This window comes from Pocillopora verrucosa, chromosome 3 (genome assembly GCF_036669915.1).
Source record: "Pocillopora verrucosa isolate sample1 chromosome 3, ASM3666991v2, whole genome shotgun sequence".
In the NCBI taxonomy this organism is placed as follows: Eukaryota; Metazoa; Cnidaria; class Anthozoa; order Scleractinia; family Pocilloporidae; genus Pocillopora; species Pocillopora verrucosa.
The window spans coordinates 6,256,690-6,271,803 of record NC_089314.1 but is presented as its reverse complement, the minus strand read 5'-3'; the positions used below and the strand labels follow the sequence as shown (position 1 = coordinate 6,271,803).

Sequence of the window (15,114 nt, the reverse complement as noted above, 5' to 3'; positions counted from 1 at the left end):
AGTCTTTCTGGCATTCTGTTCTAGTTCCCACGCTCGTGACGAGATGTTAAACATCTTCCTTTACGCAAACGTTCATCACAAAGTTTCCAAAGATAACGATTTCTCTATCAATAGGGATCTTTCCCTCACACCCCCCCCCCCTCCCTGTAATCAACGCTAAATGTCAAATTTTTGTAGGAGTCAGTGGATGTTATTATTGTTAAAATGAAATTTGTACACGCTTCATGCGCTGTGTCTCATCCAAAAGACCGGTAAGTGTAAGATGTGCGTAGCAAGTCTCACGAAATAATTACCTGTTTCATACTTTCGGGATGATTGATTTGGCAAATGATGGTTCGTTGCCATTTTCAAAATCTCCGAAAGGAATTTTACATTTCTCGAGAAAAAAAACGAATCAAATGTAAATCATCCAAACAACCTTATTAGTATTTAGTCGAATACGTTTCCAGTCACGCATAAAAAAATGATAATGACGATAACGATAATAACAATCCTGCAACAATGATATAATAGCAATAATGATGGTCGTGTTCATGATAATTCAATAAACGGCATTAAGTCTTCTACGAGTATTTATCTTTAGTTGTCGACCCTCGGCTGTTTTAGAGAAAAGCTGGCAAAGAGAGAAATGGTTTACTTCCTGCTTCGTTCCCGATTTGTCTAAAGAATGTTGGACATTTTTTGAACACTGAGTTATTTTTCCTCTTAAAACCACATCGACCTCGTTTCTCTTGTGTGGTTCAGTTCGATAGCGCAACAAATTTCAAAGAGCGCAAAGGAAAACAAAATTAATAATAAAAAGACTTACTAAACCCAGACGAGCTTGACGTTTAGTGGAAAACTGGGAACGAGAGCCGGTCAGACCATGCATCATTCTGATTGGCCAAATGTTTTGATAATATTCCAGGTCTGGGGAAGAGAAATGTCTTTAAAGCTCAGTTATTTGGCGGGAATACTCTTAAGCGATAGATGAATGATGCAACCTCTTTTCCGATAACCGGTTTCGGGCGACGAGCCAGAGTGGAATACGAAAGTTATTTCTTGCATGCGCAGGAGAAATAACACCGTCATGAATGAGATAAAATGTTGGCGGCTCGTAAACGGGAAAGATTTGGATGTGTCATAGTGCCGGTGACAACACTCGTCAGACTCACTGGATCGAATAGTAACACCAAAGCTGTGCCAGGTAAAGTTGGACGATTTTTTTGTACCTCGAAACTTTAACTGGCAATACTTTGGGCATTCATGATTAAAAGCCTCGCACATGATTGAAATTCATGATGTATTATGTCAAAGAACTGAAATATTTTCAGCGCTTGCGTTATGTATCGTAGCAAGAGACATTACTGTAAAATTGTACTTTGAAGATAAATGTGTTTTGCTCATTTAATCTGGTTTTAATAATTTGATTGCTACTTTTTCAGGTTACCTAACGAGACAATTATCTCGCATTTGAAGAAAATTTCAGAGTTCTGCTGCAAGAACTGCAAGAAGTAAAGTAAAGGACATCAGATGCTTACATGTAACTATCAAATATATAGTAAATGACAGAGGTGAATAAATGAAATGATTAGCAACTGATGGTTAGCTTATGGTTTTAATTGTGTCAATACTTCAAAGAAACGCGGTTTACTGAATGAAAATGCTTGGTAAATCGGATAAAGTGGTTGACTATGGTTAACCAGTGAGCAGAACATCACATGTCATAGTTAAAGTCGTTCATGAATCGTAAAGATGTAAAGTCAAAACTTTCATGTAAGTGTTTCATCTTGATGTTATCTCTGCAAAAATGATATTCTCACAATTCAAAAGGCAATTGATGGTTGGCCGTTTTGGATAGTTCTCAATTTCCTCTGCTGTGAACTCTTCCAGTCTTATGGGTAAGGGGGCTGGGCCTTCTAATTTAGCAAAAACATTTTTCATGCACATATGTTCATTGTCCTTAAAAAGGAACAATCTGTTCATCCAAATAGGTCTGAGATTGTTTTTCAGAAGCATTCCATCAACAGCCCTCTATATGAGCCTTGTAGCATCTCACTTGTGCAGCTCCGTTGCAGTTATAGATTTTAGTCCACCCAGATAACCAGTGTGATGACAATAAAGTTTGTTTTTTTCACTTGGTACCAGATAAAACAATTTGTCTCATGCTGATCACCACAACATAATCACCAATATTATCTGTATGATGGTATATAGGTTTTGTCTTTCCTTGCAAAACTTGGCATAGATACAAAGCTAAGTGTCCATTGATCTGATCCTTCACATCTACATGATACCAGAGGCAAGCATGGGTTAAAAAACTTTGATTGGTACAGTTTAGGAAAGTCATCAGTTTTACACTGAACTGCATGCAGCAATGAAGCTGACCCGTTTCACATTCAAAATAGCAGCCCACACATAAATGCTAATCGGGCACACACATCAAACTTTCTGCATCACTAATTCTATCTTGGATTGTCTCTCTAACAAAGTCCGCTGTTCAAGATGAAATGGAGTCCTGCTCAGTCATCTTATTCGAATTTCAGGGAAGGACAAATTTGTTATGGATCATCAAGGTAAAAGACTGCTAGATCGCTCAGTCAAGTTAATCATCACATGAGTTCTCCATCATCTCCTGGTTATTTGCTGCAGTATCTCCTTGGTGGCAATTTGCCGGCTACTTTGGTATGTCATATTAACTTATATCTTTGATCAATTCATTGCTGTTTGTGAATGCTCTCTGATCAGTTAGATTTTGTTTCTCTTTAAGAAATGCATTCATTAGTTATTGAGTTTTTCATTATTATTAATATTTTGTTTAAATTTGGTGCCATTTTTTACGTACTAATGCCACTTACTACCAACAAACTTTTGTCTTTGACTACTCATTTGATTTATTAGTTTGAAGTCAATTTGCAATAAAATTTCCATATCAATTTCTTTGTCAAAGGGTGATGAATTTAGTGAAAGACAGACATACACAGAGAAAAGAACTCCAAATACAGCATATCATATCAGGGCTTGAAATTAAAGAAATTCCAAGTCACCTTTTGGTGACTATCAAAGAAAAAATGGTTGCCAAATGCAAAAATGCAGTCACCAGATAGTACAAGAACTGAAATTCAGATAAGAGCCCCGTTTAATTGACATAGCTGTTCAGCTTCTAGAACTAAACACATTGCAAAACATTCTCTGGTAGCTGCTGCATGAGGTTCACGCTCTGAACAAACATTTTTTAAAGGCTTTGTCAAAACACTTCTTGTTTGCATACTAACAATGATCTTGCTTCCTGACCAGGGCTTCTATTGTATAATCCTACAGAAGAGCCCAAGGGTCTTGCTCTTGGGAAAAAAAAACAAAACGAAATAAAATGCTCGTGGAATCTAGAATTCAAAGACTATAAATTGCTCTCACCCTTCGGGCTCATACAATTTTGTTGTCTTTGAAAAATTGCCTTGCGCTTATCAACACCAAATTACACTCAAAATCAAGTTACTTCTTGTTAACAATGTACATGAAAAAACATCATAGAAAGTCAAGACAGACGAAATTTTGAAAGCATCTGCACGCTCTTTGTAATTTGCACTCGTGTTACCACCTTGCACTTGTGCTACAACTTTGCACTTGGCTCACATGAGAATGACTTTGTTTTAAGCCAATCAGAATTTTTTCATGTGCATTATTATCAGGGTTAAGGAGCCTATTGGTAAATTATTAACAAGAGATCCCTCAGTCTCTCTATCACTAAGTTACTCATTCTATATGCAGGGCTTGAAACTGCCACTGATACGGTCGCCAATGTAACTAAAACTTTTAACTTGATGTCCTCCCCTGGGGTGGGATGGGTGGTCAGTGTGGGTGTATTAACCAAGAAGGGGACTTATGTCCTATTGTTATGCATCTGTACTTGTACTTGTACGAATCCATTAAATAAATGATAAGGAGTGCAATTTGGTGTAAATGAGCACAAGTAAATATTTCAAAAGCAACAAAATTGCACAAAAAATTTTAAAAATACAAGTGCTTATTTGCACCAAACTGCATGAGAAATCATGTTGTTACTTGTTAATACTTTCATGTAAAACACATCACAGATAGTCAAGAGTGAAAAAATTTTGGCAGTGCACACATGCTATATGTACGCATGTTACCACTAATTTTCAGCTAATCAGACAGGATTTTTTTTCATGTATATTATTACAAACCAAATAAAAACAGAACAAAGTAAAACAAATACCTCACATCTTGCAGCCATACTGTGGCTAATTTTCTCTTTTCCTCTCTTTGAGCCAAATATATATGAAAAATCATGCATTTTGCCTGTTTTGTAAATACTTTATTTCATATCTGTCTTTTTATTTAGATCATCTACTGTGGATTGCACTCCAAAAGATTCCATCAGTGCACCTCCTGTTGAAGGACTTTACGATGCAAGAAGTTCAGATTTCACCAATTCTCCTTTCAACAGAGAACAGGTAACTATGGCCACTGTACTACAGAAAAAAAGGTGAAAGATGAAGTGTGTTGTTCAGCCAAGTAAGGAGAAGTACAAATTTGATCTGGGAGTTAAAGAGTTAATAGCTTTCACTTAGAAGATCCAAATTGAAGGTCAGGTCAATTTTCTCCTTTCCAGAATTGAACTAGTTATGAAATAATAGATGCATGTAAATAGTGCATTTGATGTAATAGTATTTTAAAACTAACTATTGTGATTCCAAAATTTTATTTAGACATCCAAAGGGAACTGGTTGCATCTTCGTATCAATCAAAACTTCAAGCCAAAAAGGTGAGTAAAATAGAAAAACTATTGCTAAGATTCCTAAGTTATCTAGCCATTTACAGCTGTATGGCACATGTCAGGCACAGCTACTTCCCAAGAAGCAACTTGTTAAAATGGTAAGACCTTCTTTATATACTTATTTGGATAAATTTTCCTGCAAAAACAAAGCTTTTTCAATAAATCTCATAAGAAGATGGAAGTAGAAAAAAACAACTTTACATTTTGGAATAGACACAAAGCATTTTAAAAACTGATCTTTTTGAAAATGGAGATCAAAATAGCTAATCTTTACATTTTTTTCCATGTACTCATTGAACCCTGGAATATTCATTTCATCTACTTTTTTCCCTCATAACTTGGGCCATTCCTCTCATGAAAAAACCTAATGATAGCCTGTGTTTGTTTGAAGTTTAGAAAATGACTTTTACAGCATAAAATTACACAACAAGATCTGACTAATGACTGGAAATATATGAAAATTTTGTTAGCTCAGTTGGTATAGCACTGCACTGGTATCGCAGAGGTCATGAGTTCAAATCCTGTATGGGCATGAAATTTTTTTTCAGGTCTCATTTCAACTACTAGTTCAGTAGCGTTCATAGCTGCAAGGATTACTTATATCTAAAGATCTGACTATTTGTTTTCTTCAGGCTCTCAGTAAAAATGGAAAGATTTATGGCAATAACATTATGGTTGGTGTCATGCCTTGTATTGAGAAGGTAAGATTTGGTGTTTACAGCATTTTACAGATCAACCACTGCCAAGTCCAGATAAATTGTACATTAAATTTACTATTTTAGGTCCACCTTCTGTTCCCTGAGGGGCTGACAGTTTCTAAAAGGGTTATATCCAGCATTAAGCATCAGGTTCAGCTGGTGGGTCAAATCCTCTGATTGGATCTTTTTTCGGTGGAGGAGTGGAAGGGTGGGGGGGAGGGGGTAGGGGTTTGGGAAGTGTTATAAATTCAAAGATACCACCCCCTACATCTCACAGATCATAAATGATCAATCCTTGAATTTCTCTGTCATTGAGCATTTAGAAAGGATGTTGCATTGAGTGTAGTTGACCTTCATTCGGCAGTTCTTTGAACTTTGACTGGGTAAGAAATGCAGCACATCTTAACACTTGCTACATTTTTTACTGTTAAAGAGTGTGATGGAAACCTTTGGGAAAAAGAATAGAAGCACACCATTATCGTCAAACAGGAATGAAACCATGATGACATCTCCAACAGCGAGTAAACCTGTTCCAGTGCGACTATTGACTGCCGCTTACCAAGCAGCTCGAAGTGACCATCAGGTAATCTGAGTGAAGTCTTTATATGAGACGAACTTTACTTGAAACAGAATCACAAGTTAATAGCCAGGTTTTGTTAATTACATTTAAAATAGTGAAGCCAGTTGCTAAAATTTTAAGCTTACTTCTAAGCAATTTGTAGTTTTTTTGTTGTTTTTTTCTTATGGCAGTGACATATTTGTTTCTGGAGCATATGTCTCTTTTCATTACTCAGATGAGACTTTGGCTCAAGTTGTCAAAACGTCAGTCCTTCTCAGGACTACACTCACCTGGATAATCAGACCAAACTATTACATGTTGCGCCTTAGGTTCAAACCATTTATTGGATTAAATATTAAATGGGGAAAAAACAAAATGTAAGATTCTGAAACATGTATTTTTTTTTGTTGGCAGGTTGTCTCCAATGGAGCCAGGACTCCACAGAAAGATGCAAACATTGTCTCTAAAGCAATGGAGTATATATTTGGGTGGTGAATGAAAGGATCTAAAATTCAGCATAGATATTTTCTATTTCAAAATTATTTCAAAATTGCCATGCATGTGAAACTAGGTAACAGATGTGATACTATTGTTATAAGAAGCCAAACTAATTTTAGAGCTTAAAAAGGAGTTTGAAACATAAAGATCCAAAGAATACAGAACAAATTAATGCCTTGATGAGGTTTGAGGACATTCTTTTGAACAACAGTAAAAAGAGTACTAACAGAAAGGGTAAGTTTTTGATCTGGACTGGCGTGTGGTGTAGATAAATGGTAAATAAGTAGATGAACACAAGTCCAGAAAGTGGATCCTGGAACAAACCTTTCCTGTGTTAGCATCAGTGTTTATTCTGCAATGTTTTTAAGAATACTCACATTAATAAAGTCAATTAGTCACATATTCAGATATATGATAATAAACTTTTTTTTTGTCATGATGAATGTCCAACTTTCTGTGATAACCTTGGTACTATGAGAAGAGTTTTTTTTTTTTGGAAATAACAGCAAATAAAATATTTTTCACAAAGCCTATAATGCAGTCTCTTTCCTTTGTTTTTATTGTAAATAAAGCACAAATAGACCCTAAAATGAGTATGTTGACATGTCAGACCACAGACAGACCACACTGTGTCTGAAAGTTGCGTCTTTACATTACATCTCGGTCTGAATATCTCAACGAAGCTAGATGAAATGTTAATCAACACAGTTGTGGTATTTTTTTGCCCTTGCGGGCTAATTGAAGCGTCTTTTTATGAAATTACTCCATACTGTTCTCCATGAACTTCCTAAGGTGCTGAGGAGGAGAATTTGTTTAACAATCCACAGCTTCTTCATTTGGTGATCTTTTCCTCAATTCTTGTGATATTAATGCTTTATTCAGGAAGCAGAAATAAGATGCCAGTTACTCTTAGGAGTTAAAGGTTTAATAGCACTATTTCATTGCTAATACTTAGATGACAAAAAAATTAAAAGAATATTGAAGTTTTCCTGTAAAAATTGCCAAAATTGGTTAGCATTTTTACAATTTTATAGAAATGTACAAGTAAAACTGAAACAAGATGACTTATTAAAAAAAATTAGTGCTTCTAGAAATAATTCTCAGTCACGGAAATTTCTGAGTAAAGATTGCAAGTGTTTCTCTTGGAAGATGACAATGTTGATAAACTTCTAATCTCATTTGAAACATCATTTTATGATCATTTAATTAGGTCCAATCCATCTAATAGCATACTTTCCTATGTAAGTGAGTGTGTATTGAATCTAAGGTAAAAATAATTATTTGTTTAAAGGTAAACTTCATCTTAGTCATCTGAAAAATGTCAACATTACACTCAGGGTAGAATTAATTTTTTCTTTACCTTGTACAAATGAGTCAGGCATGTCCAGTTCAGGGCCAATACAGCAGGAATAATTTACTTTCACTTGGAAAGGTATTTCAATCAAGAAAACATATATTTTCATCAAGACCAAACTATACACAGCCAAACTTGAAAATGCCTGTTGCACCAAATTTTCACTTAACATATGAATCCTGTAGTATCAAATTATCACTGAGATGCCAAGACCATTAGAAAAGTTGAAATCAAACTAGATGAAGTTGATTGCACAAAACCTTTCATTTCCCAAAATTTTACTGGATTACTGCAAAATTACTGTAATTATTAGTAATAACTATGTGCATGATCATTGTGAACAGAAATCTGCAGTCACATAAGTACTTGAAGATGGTCACTCAAAAAAGCAAATTTGCCCTGAACATGCATTTTTTAAAAGTCTAAGCATGTTATGATAATAGTTGATAATGTGGTGATAGGAAGCAGTTTTGCCATTGTTATTAAAAGATGAAATTGGGGAATGATGATCATTTCTCAACAATGAAGTACATTTGACTTCCAATAACTCAAATCTTCAAAGAGAAAATGAAAAGGTTCCTGTTTGAGTTATTGTTTGAAAGTGTGGAAATTTATATTGCAAGAAGAGAAGGCAATGAAGTAAAAAGGGAATATTGGCAAGAAATATTCAAGCTCCAATTAACTTTACAAAGATGTACTTTTGCTCTACAATGTAATAAAACCGTGAACTAGTAATACCTGGCCTAGACTTAATACATATTATGCAATGCAAAAAAATGTAGAATACATAGTCCTTATAAGAATTGTTAACGCATGCCACTAACAACATTAAATTTGAATCTTCTGTTTGTAATTTTGGACTCTTCAAAAAATATTATGAGAAGATACAACTTTATGATTTGATTTAAAGTATAGCTCATATACTTAATGTGAATTTAAAATTTTTTGGGCTCTTATTATCAGACTATCAAATGTGTAATATGTTTGAATTTTGAATTGTAAATGCAGATCTTAACATTTTTGCATAAATCAGTTTCATGTATCTGGCCAAATTAAGAGATTTCTGTTAGAGAGTCATACTGCAGCTTCAAAGGAAAGGTACAGATATTACACTTCCACAGACACAGAACAGAGTGAAATTTTGTATTGTCATTTCAACAGATGATAGTACTAAAATTTTACTTCATCAAGATTTAGAAGTGAAAAAAAACCTTCTTTAAGTTTACAAATATATGTGTAGCAGTAGAATGTTTACATCTCATTGGATTGCTGAACAACATATGACATAGGTGGACATAGGAGGATATTGAATAGTAGTAGTATTTTTGTTAGAACTGTAGGGTGATGAAAACACTATGAGAGTTCTTTTTGATATGTGCACTATACAAATACTGGTTATGAAAGATATGAGGACTGAGCAAAATTTCAGCTTGTATTATATGTTTAACCTTTTTTCTGAGAGCTTATTATTTTGCATTAGTAGTAAATAAAGCATATTCTTGAAAAGTCCTTGCAGTCTCCTTTTAGTACTTTTTTTCTGCTAAATACAGAATGAGAAATTCGAAAAAGAGAATCTAACTCTGAAAATGTGACACAAGTCTTCTACCCATGATGGGAAATAAGTGAAACAACCCAATGCCACTTTATGCTGCATGAATATAAAAGTTGAGCGATGAAAGGTGGGAAAGATGTCTGGAGGCTCACTGGGCATGTGCATAAGGACCTTATAAAAAGTGCTGAATTCATTAGTCTAGTCTTTGATCTCTCCACAGGGCACGGATATTGAGTAGGTGCATGGGTCTGCTTCCCGAAAGAAATAATTCACCAGACCCGGGTTCTTCAAAGCTGGGTTAAGATAACCCATGGTTGGTGTGAAATTTGATTGCAGGTCTGAAGGCTTTAAAATAAAAATTCAGTTCAAATGTTTTTGCTTGCAATTTGATTATTGAATGATCTACATAATGATTTCCTCCATCATTAGGGAGCTTTCCCTTAACCCCCTCTGTAATCAACGCCAAATGTCAATTTTTTTGTAGGAGTCAGTAGAGATGTTATTATTGTTGAAATGAAAGTTGTACACGCTTGATGCGCTGTGTCTCATCCAAGAGACCAGTGAGTGTAAAAATCTCCGAAAGGAATTTTACATTTCTCGAGAAAGAAAATGAAGCTACTGTAAATAATCCAAACAACCTTACTAGCATTAAGTCGAATACGTTTGCAGTCATGCAGAAAAAAAATGATAATGACGATAACGATAATAATAACAATCCTGCAACAATTATATAATAGCAATAATGATGATCGTGTTCATGATAATTCAATAAACGACATTAAGGCTTCAACGAGTATCTATCTTTCGTTGTCTACCCTCGGCTGTTTTAGAGAAAAGTTGGCAAAGGAAATAAACCCAAGTCGGAGACTGTTACAGCAGAAACCTCAGGAAGAAATGGTTTACTTCTTGCTTCGTTCCCGATTTGTCTAAGGACATTGGACATTTTTTGAACACTGAATTATTTTTCCTCTTAAAACCACATTTACCTCATTTCTCTTGTGCGGTTCAGTTCGATAGCGCAACGAATTTCAAAGAGCGCAGAGAAAAACAAGACTAGTAATAAAAAGACTAACTAAACCCTATAGAGCCTGACGTTTGGTGGAAAACTGGGAACGAGAGCGGGTCACACCATACATCATTCTGATTGGCTAAATTTTTTGATAACCAGCTGGCATGTCGGCGTGAAAGGCAAGCCCAAATCGTATGCAGCTGTTGTTCAATCAAGGAGTACCACGGCGTCTACTACGTGAAATATTTCCCGTCTGAGGGAGAGAAAGGTCTCCAAAGCTAAGTTATTTGGTGGGAATACTCTTAAGCGATAGATGAATTCGACAGCTTCAACGATGCAACCTCTTTTCCGATAACCAGCCATAGTTTTCAGGCCACGAGCCAGCGTGAAATACGAAAGTTATTTTTCGCATGCGCAGGAGAAATAATACCGTCATGAATAAGATAAAGTTAACGCTTCGTAAACGGGAAAGATTTCGATGTGTCATAATGCCGGTGACAACCTTCAGACTCGCTGGATCGAATAGTAACACCAAGGCTGTGCCAGGTAAACTTAAAAGATTGTTTTTGTAGCTCGAAACTTTTAACTTGCGAGACTTTGTGTGTGTTGGTTGTTTTCAATTCTAGACCAGTTGGCATTCATAATTAAAAGCCTCACGCATGATTGAAATTCAATATGTATTATGTCAAAGAACTGAAATATTTTCGTCGCTCGAGTTATGTATCGCAGCAAGAGACAATACTGTAAAATTGTACTTTGAAGATAAATGTGTTTTTCTCATTTAATCTGGTTTTAATAATTCGATTGCTACTTTTTCAGGTTACCTAAAGGAGTTGAGCAGTAGTGGGGTTTAGGGAACGCTTCACTGATTATGTCTCGGCGGGGCTGTTGCGGTTTGTTTACTAAAGCGACAACATCTGAATTGTGAGTTCGTGATTATTTCATTTATGGCTTATTTCAATAAGTAATCATCGCAGAGAAATTTCAGCTCATTTTAATCCGTGCAAATATATATTTCTTGAAGACGTAACTAAAAGTAGCGCTTACTTTTTAGGACAATTATCGCGCGTTTGAAGAAAATTTGCGGTAATCTAGCCTGTCTATTTCGTCACGTGTTGTTATTGACCTGCTTCCGAATGTAAGTATCGGCCAATCAGAGCGCACTGTCGTCCGATGATTATTGTGACGTTTTCGGTGCGATCACAAGGGAGTCTGGGAAGTTTCTTGGATGTGTACTTCGAGTAGTCTGATCGGTGTAGGAATTGGAATTTCTTAGGGAGACTTTAAACGCTGCACAATCAGCTGGGTTTATCAAAATCGAAGTTTTTTTATGGTACAGTCAACGAAAATGACCTCTGGCACCATGAAAGGTAGAAATTTTTGGGATTTGTGGCTTCGTTTTAACGCATGCAGTACTGTTACGTTAGAAGGCACATCGAACGTTCGATTGTGACTCAAACGTTTGCTCAGCAAGCTTTGAAAACGCCTGGTATTTGAAATCTCTTATTTTTTCTATGGCTTCTTTTCTCTTTCAACAGTTTCAAGGAAGTTGCCTCCGCCAGAGCAAGACGGTAGAACAGTGAGTAGCGTTGTTTGGTTTCTTGAGTTCGAACGCTTCATTTTTACGTCGATCCATTGTTGTTCACTTCAAACAGAAGCGCGACTTCTCGTTGCTTGAATTTCAAAGCTCTCTGTTTCAATATTCCTGCAAAGATTTCTTGTCGATTGATCTAGTTTCAAATTTACATTTGTAGATTGTTCCGCAAACGAAGAAACGGAGAACGCTTGAAGATTTCAACACATTTTGTAGCCTAATCCTCGCATACGAAGGAAAGCAAGAGGTGAGATAGAATAGAGCTTATCATGCAATGTGCCTCTTACAAGTTTGGTCCATACATCCAGGTCATTCCTCTTTTAAACAACAAAAACTGCCTACTAGTAACGTCTTCGTCGAACCAAGCGCTTTTCAGCGTATTTTTCTTTGTGTTGGCCCACTAAAATTCTTGTCGGCTTTATGACACATACGTTGTTCAACGTGTTCTCTGAATAAATTTGTTGCCTGACTTCTTCATGTTGTTGTGTTTTCAGGACGTTCGTCAGCGCAATAGAAGTCCAAATTCGCTAGAGAGCGTGTCGTCGAGTACGGATTCGGCTTACAGTGAAACAGCTTCTTCACCGGCTAGTTCAAGTGGGGATGAAAGATTACTCGACGATGTTGATGAGGAATACAGCTCTGGTGGGTACAAGTACAGTTACTATGAAATTGCAACTCATTTATCGTCACTCAATTTCTCCTGAAAATGGAATTCTGGAAGTTTCTACTCTTAAGTGCGTTTTCTTTGATTTCTGGCTTTTTTTAACGAAGGCGTGCAGAGGTCGCCAAAATGATGTCTTTCTTTTATTATTCGCAGATGACGAGTCGTGGAACAAAATCACATGTTACTGCCAAAAACCTTTCGCAGGTAAGCACTGTTTTTGCTTTAATTCAGATACTTATCCCTGAGTAGTCGTTCCTTTTAGTCTTTTATTACTCCAGTGTAATACGTGACACAGACAGAACGGAACTTCATAACATTTGAAACCTCGTCGGTACAACAAACCATCGATTCATTTAGCTTACATGTTATTCATTCGCTGGTTTTCGTCATGCAAATACTACACGTACTCTTTAAATTCTGCCTGATGCATGTCTGAGCTTCTGGAAACGGTATTTCCTCTTTTTATCTTGCCAACGAAACAGTAATTACTGTGAAATCAGTTCGAGTAGCGAACGGTGGGAGGAAAATTATGTATGTTGAGCTAACAGAGACAGTTTTCTGAACCTGTATGTGAAATTCGGAGTACCTCACGCTGCATTCTTCGCTGAGATAAAGGCTAACTGAGTAATAAGTTTCAAATCATAGTAGTGTCCTTCGTTTTCTTCTTTACATGTGAATGTATATTCCTGTGATCGATAAGCGCGAGAGAGAATTATCTAGTCTGGCAATACGGTCTGTTAATGCCATTCACACCCAACCATAGACTACCCAACTTCTCTATACTTTTATTGATAGCGAACCAAATGTAGGTTTTCTGTTTATTTTCTTTCCGTCGTTACGATGAACGGTGAAATTTTTCCAAATCTTAACTAGTATCTTCGATGTTTTGTGTCACTCATCTTTCACCAGTCGCGTAACGTTTCTCAGTTTCATGGTCGAGTTTTCCACTTCAAGTCGATTCAAGAGCATTTCTGAGTAGAGTTTTCTTTAAAAGCATAGCTTTAAGTTACTCAAGTTTATTTCAAAATCTGTACCTTGCGGATTTTCGATGATGTCTATGAAAAGTGTTTTGTTGTATGGACTCTGTAAAAGCATCGTTTCATCGTTATGAATGTAAATTGTTGTTCATTTTTAAGCTGGTCATACATGAACGACAAATTGTTGACTTAATTCGTTTCGTTGCTTTTCAGGACGACCCATGATCGAATGTTCCGAGTGTCTAACGTGGATTCACTTGTCGTGTGCAAAGATACGAAAATCGAACGTTCCCGACGTGTTCATCTGCCAGAAATGTCGAGACGCCAAACACACGATGCGACGTTCGAATCGAGTGCGAACTCAGCCGAAGACGAAAGCAATTAACCTAAAATCATAGTCAGTGTTTCTTTGTAGAATACTTTGGCACACCAATCACTTCTATCTAGTTCTTAGCTAGTCATCGCTTTCATTATGAAAATTTGTAATTACTGAGGCACCGAATAATGGTGAAATGTGGATGAAGTGCGAGTGACAGGCATAGTGAATGAATACTGCTGTTCGATTGTTTGTCGTTAGAAGAGCGAAAAAGTTGGCTCGGGTGAGGTAGAGTTTCACGTGTAAATTTCTTAGCAATTTCAAACCAAACCCAGTTTTTCACGAAACCTTGTACAGGAGCGCTTAAAAGATGTCATATAAGAGTATATATTTTATGAAATACTACAACTACATGTACATTACATGCACGCGCGCGATCGATTGCTACCGAGACTGTTCGTATGATGTTTGTATGTCTTTCATTGGACTGCGTCGTTACGGTTTGTATAAAAGAATACTAACGAATAAAGAAATACTTTACGTTATAAATCCTTGCATGTTTCTTCTGATCGACTACGAACTGGTAAGGAAAGCTTCGTAGCAGGGTACGGTGCGGAAGACTTGCCTGAGGCGGGGTTGGAGGGGCTAGATGTGAGACAATTTGGACGCAAATTTGTGTACCAGTAGGTGCGAAGATTTTCCTTTAGTTAGGAAATTGGTACTTGAGAAAAGCGAATTACAAGGAATTCGGAGTTTTGAGCGTAAGCAACACGTGAAGTTATTCACTCTCTGGGTCTCGGCTTACGCCTTTAGTAGCCCAAAGGATTTATTCGTGACTTAATCTTGTCGATACACAATGCTACGAGTCGGTGGGGGTGGGGTAGAGTGGGTTTCGATTTGAATGGTGCAGCACAAAGTAAATTGCGTCATTTTTCCCTTTTCGTCAATACCTTCACTGTTGGTTTGCTTAGGAAGAAGATTACTATCCTTTAGCGGTAATCGATATTCTACAATTTTTTTAAGGTGACGTAACAAAAGTTGCATTCTTCTCTTGGACGAGAGCCTTGATTAACATTGGGGCTAAGAGGCCTTTGTCGTAGTCTGGAATGGGAAACT

General features: G+C 36.5%; 2 protein-coding genes and 1 pseudogene across 2 annotated transcripts; 2 read left to right on the top strand and 1 right to left on the bottom strand.

Annotated features, from left to right (window-relative positions):
• Positions 1-923: 923 nt before the first annotated feature.
• LOC136279801 (large ribosomal subunit protein uL13m pseudogene) lies at positions 924-2,515 on the bottom strand (annotated as a pseudogene).
• Positions 2,485-7,057, top strand: LOC131777341 (nucleoporin NUP35-like). The gene is given in 7 exon segments (XM_066163438.1): positions 2,485-2,555; positions 4,343-4,454; positions 4,710-4,734; positions 4,737-4,765; positions 5,410-5,478; positions 5,909-6,058; positions 6,449-7,057. Coding segments are annotated over 7 exon segments (537 nt in total). The 3' UTR covers positions 6,530-7,057.
• A 4,410-nt stretch (positions 7,058-11,467) lies between these two features.
• Positions 11,468-14,529, top strand: LOC136279934 (PHD finger protein 23A-like). Its single transcript, XM_066164425.1, has 6 exons — positions 11,468-11,817; positions 11,986-12,026; positions 12,202-12,288; positions 12,536-12,683; positions 12,859-12,909; positions 13,896-14,529. The coding sequence occupies exons 1-6, from the start codon at positions 11,778-11,780 to the stop codon at positions 14,078-14,080; spliced, it is 552 nt and encodes a 183-aa protein (XP_066020522.1). The 5' UTR covers positions 11,468-11,777; the 3' UTR covers positions 14,081-14,529.
• Positions 14,530-15,114: the final 585 nt, after the last annotated feature.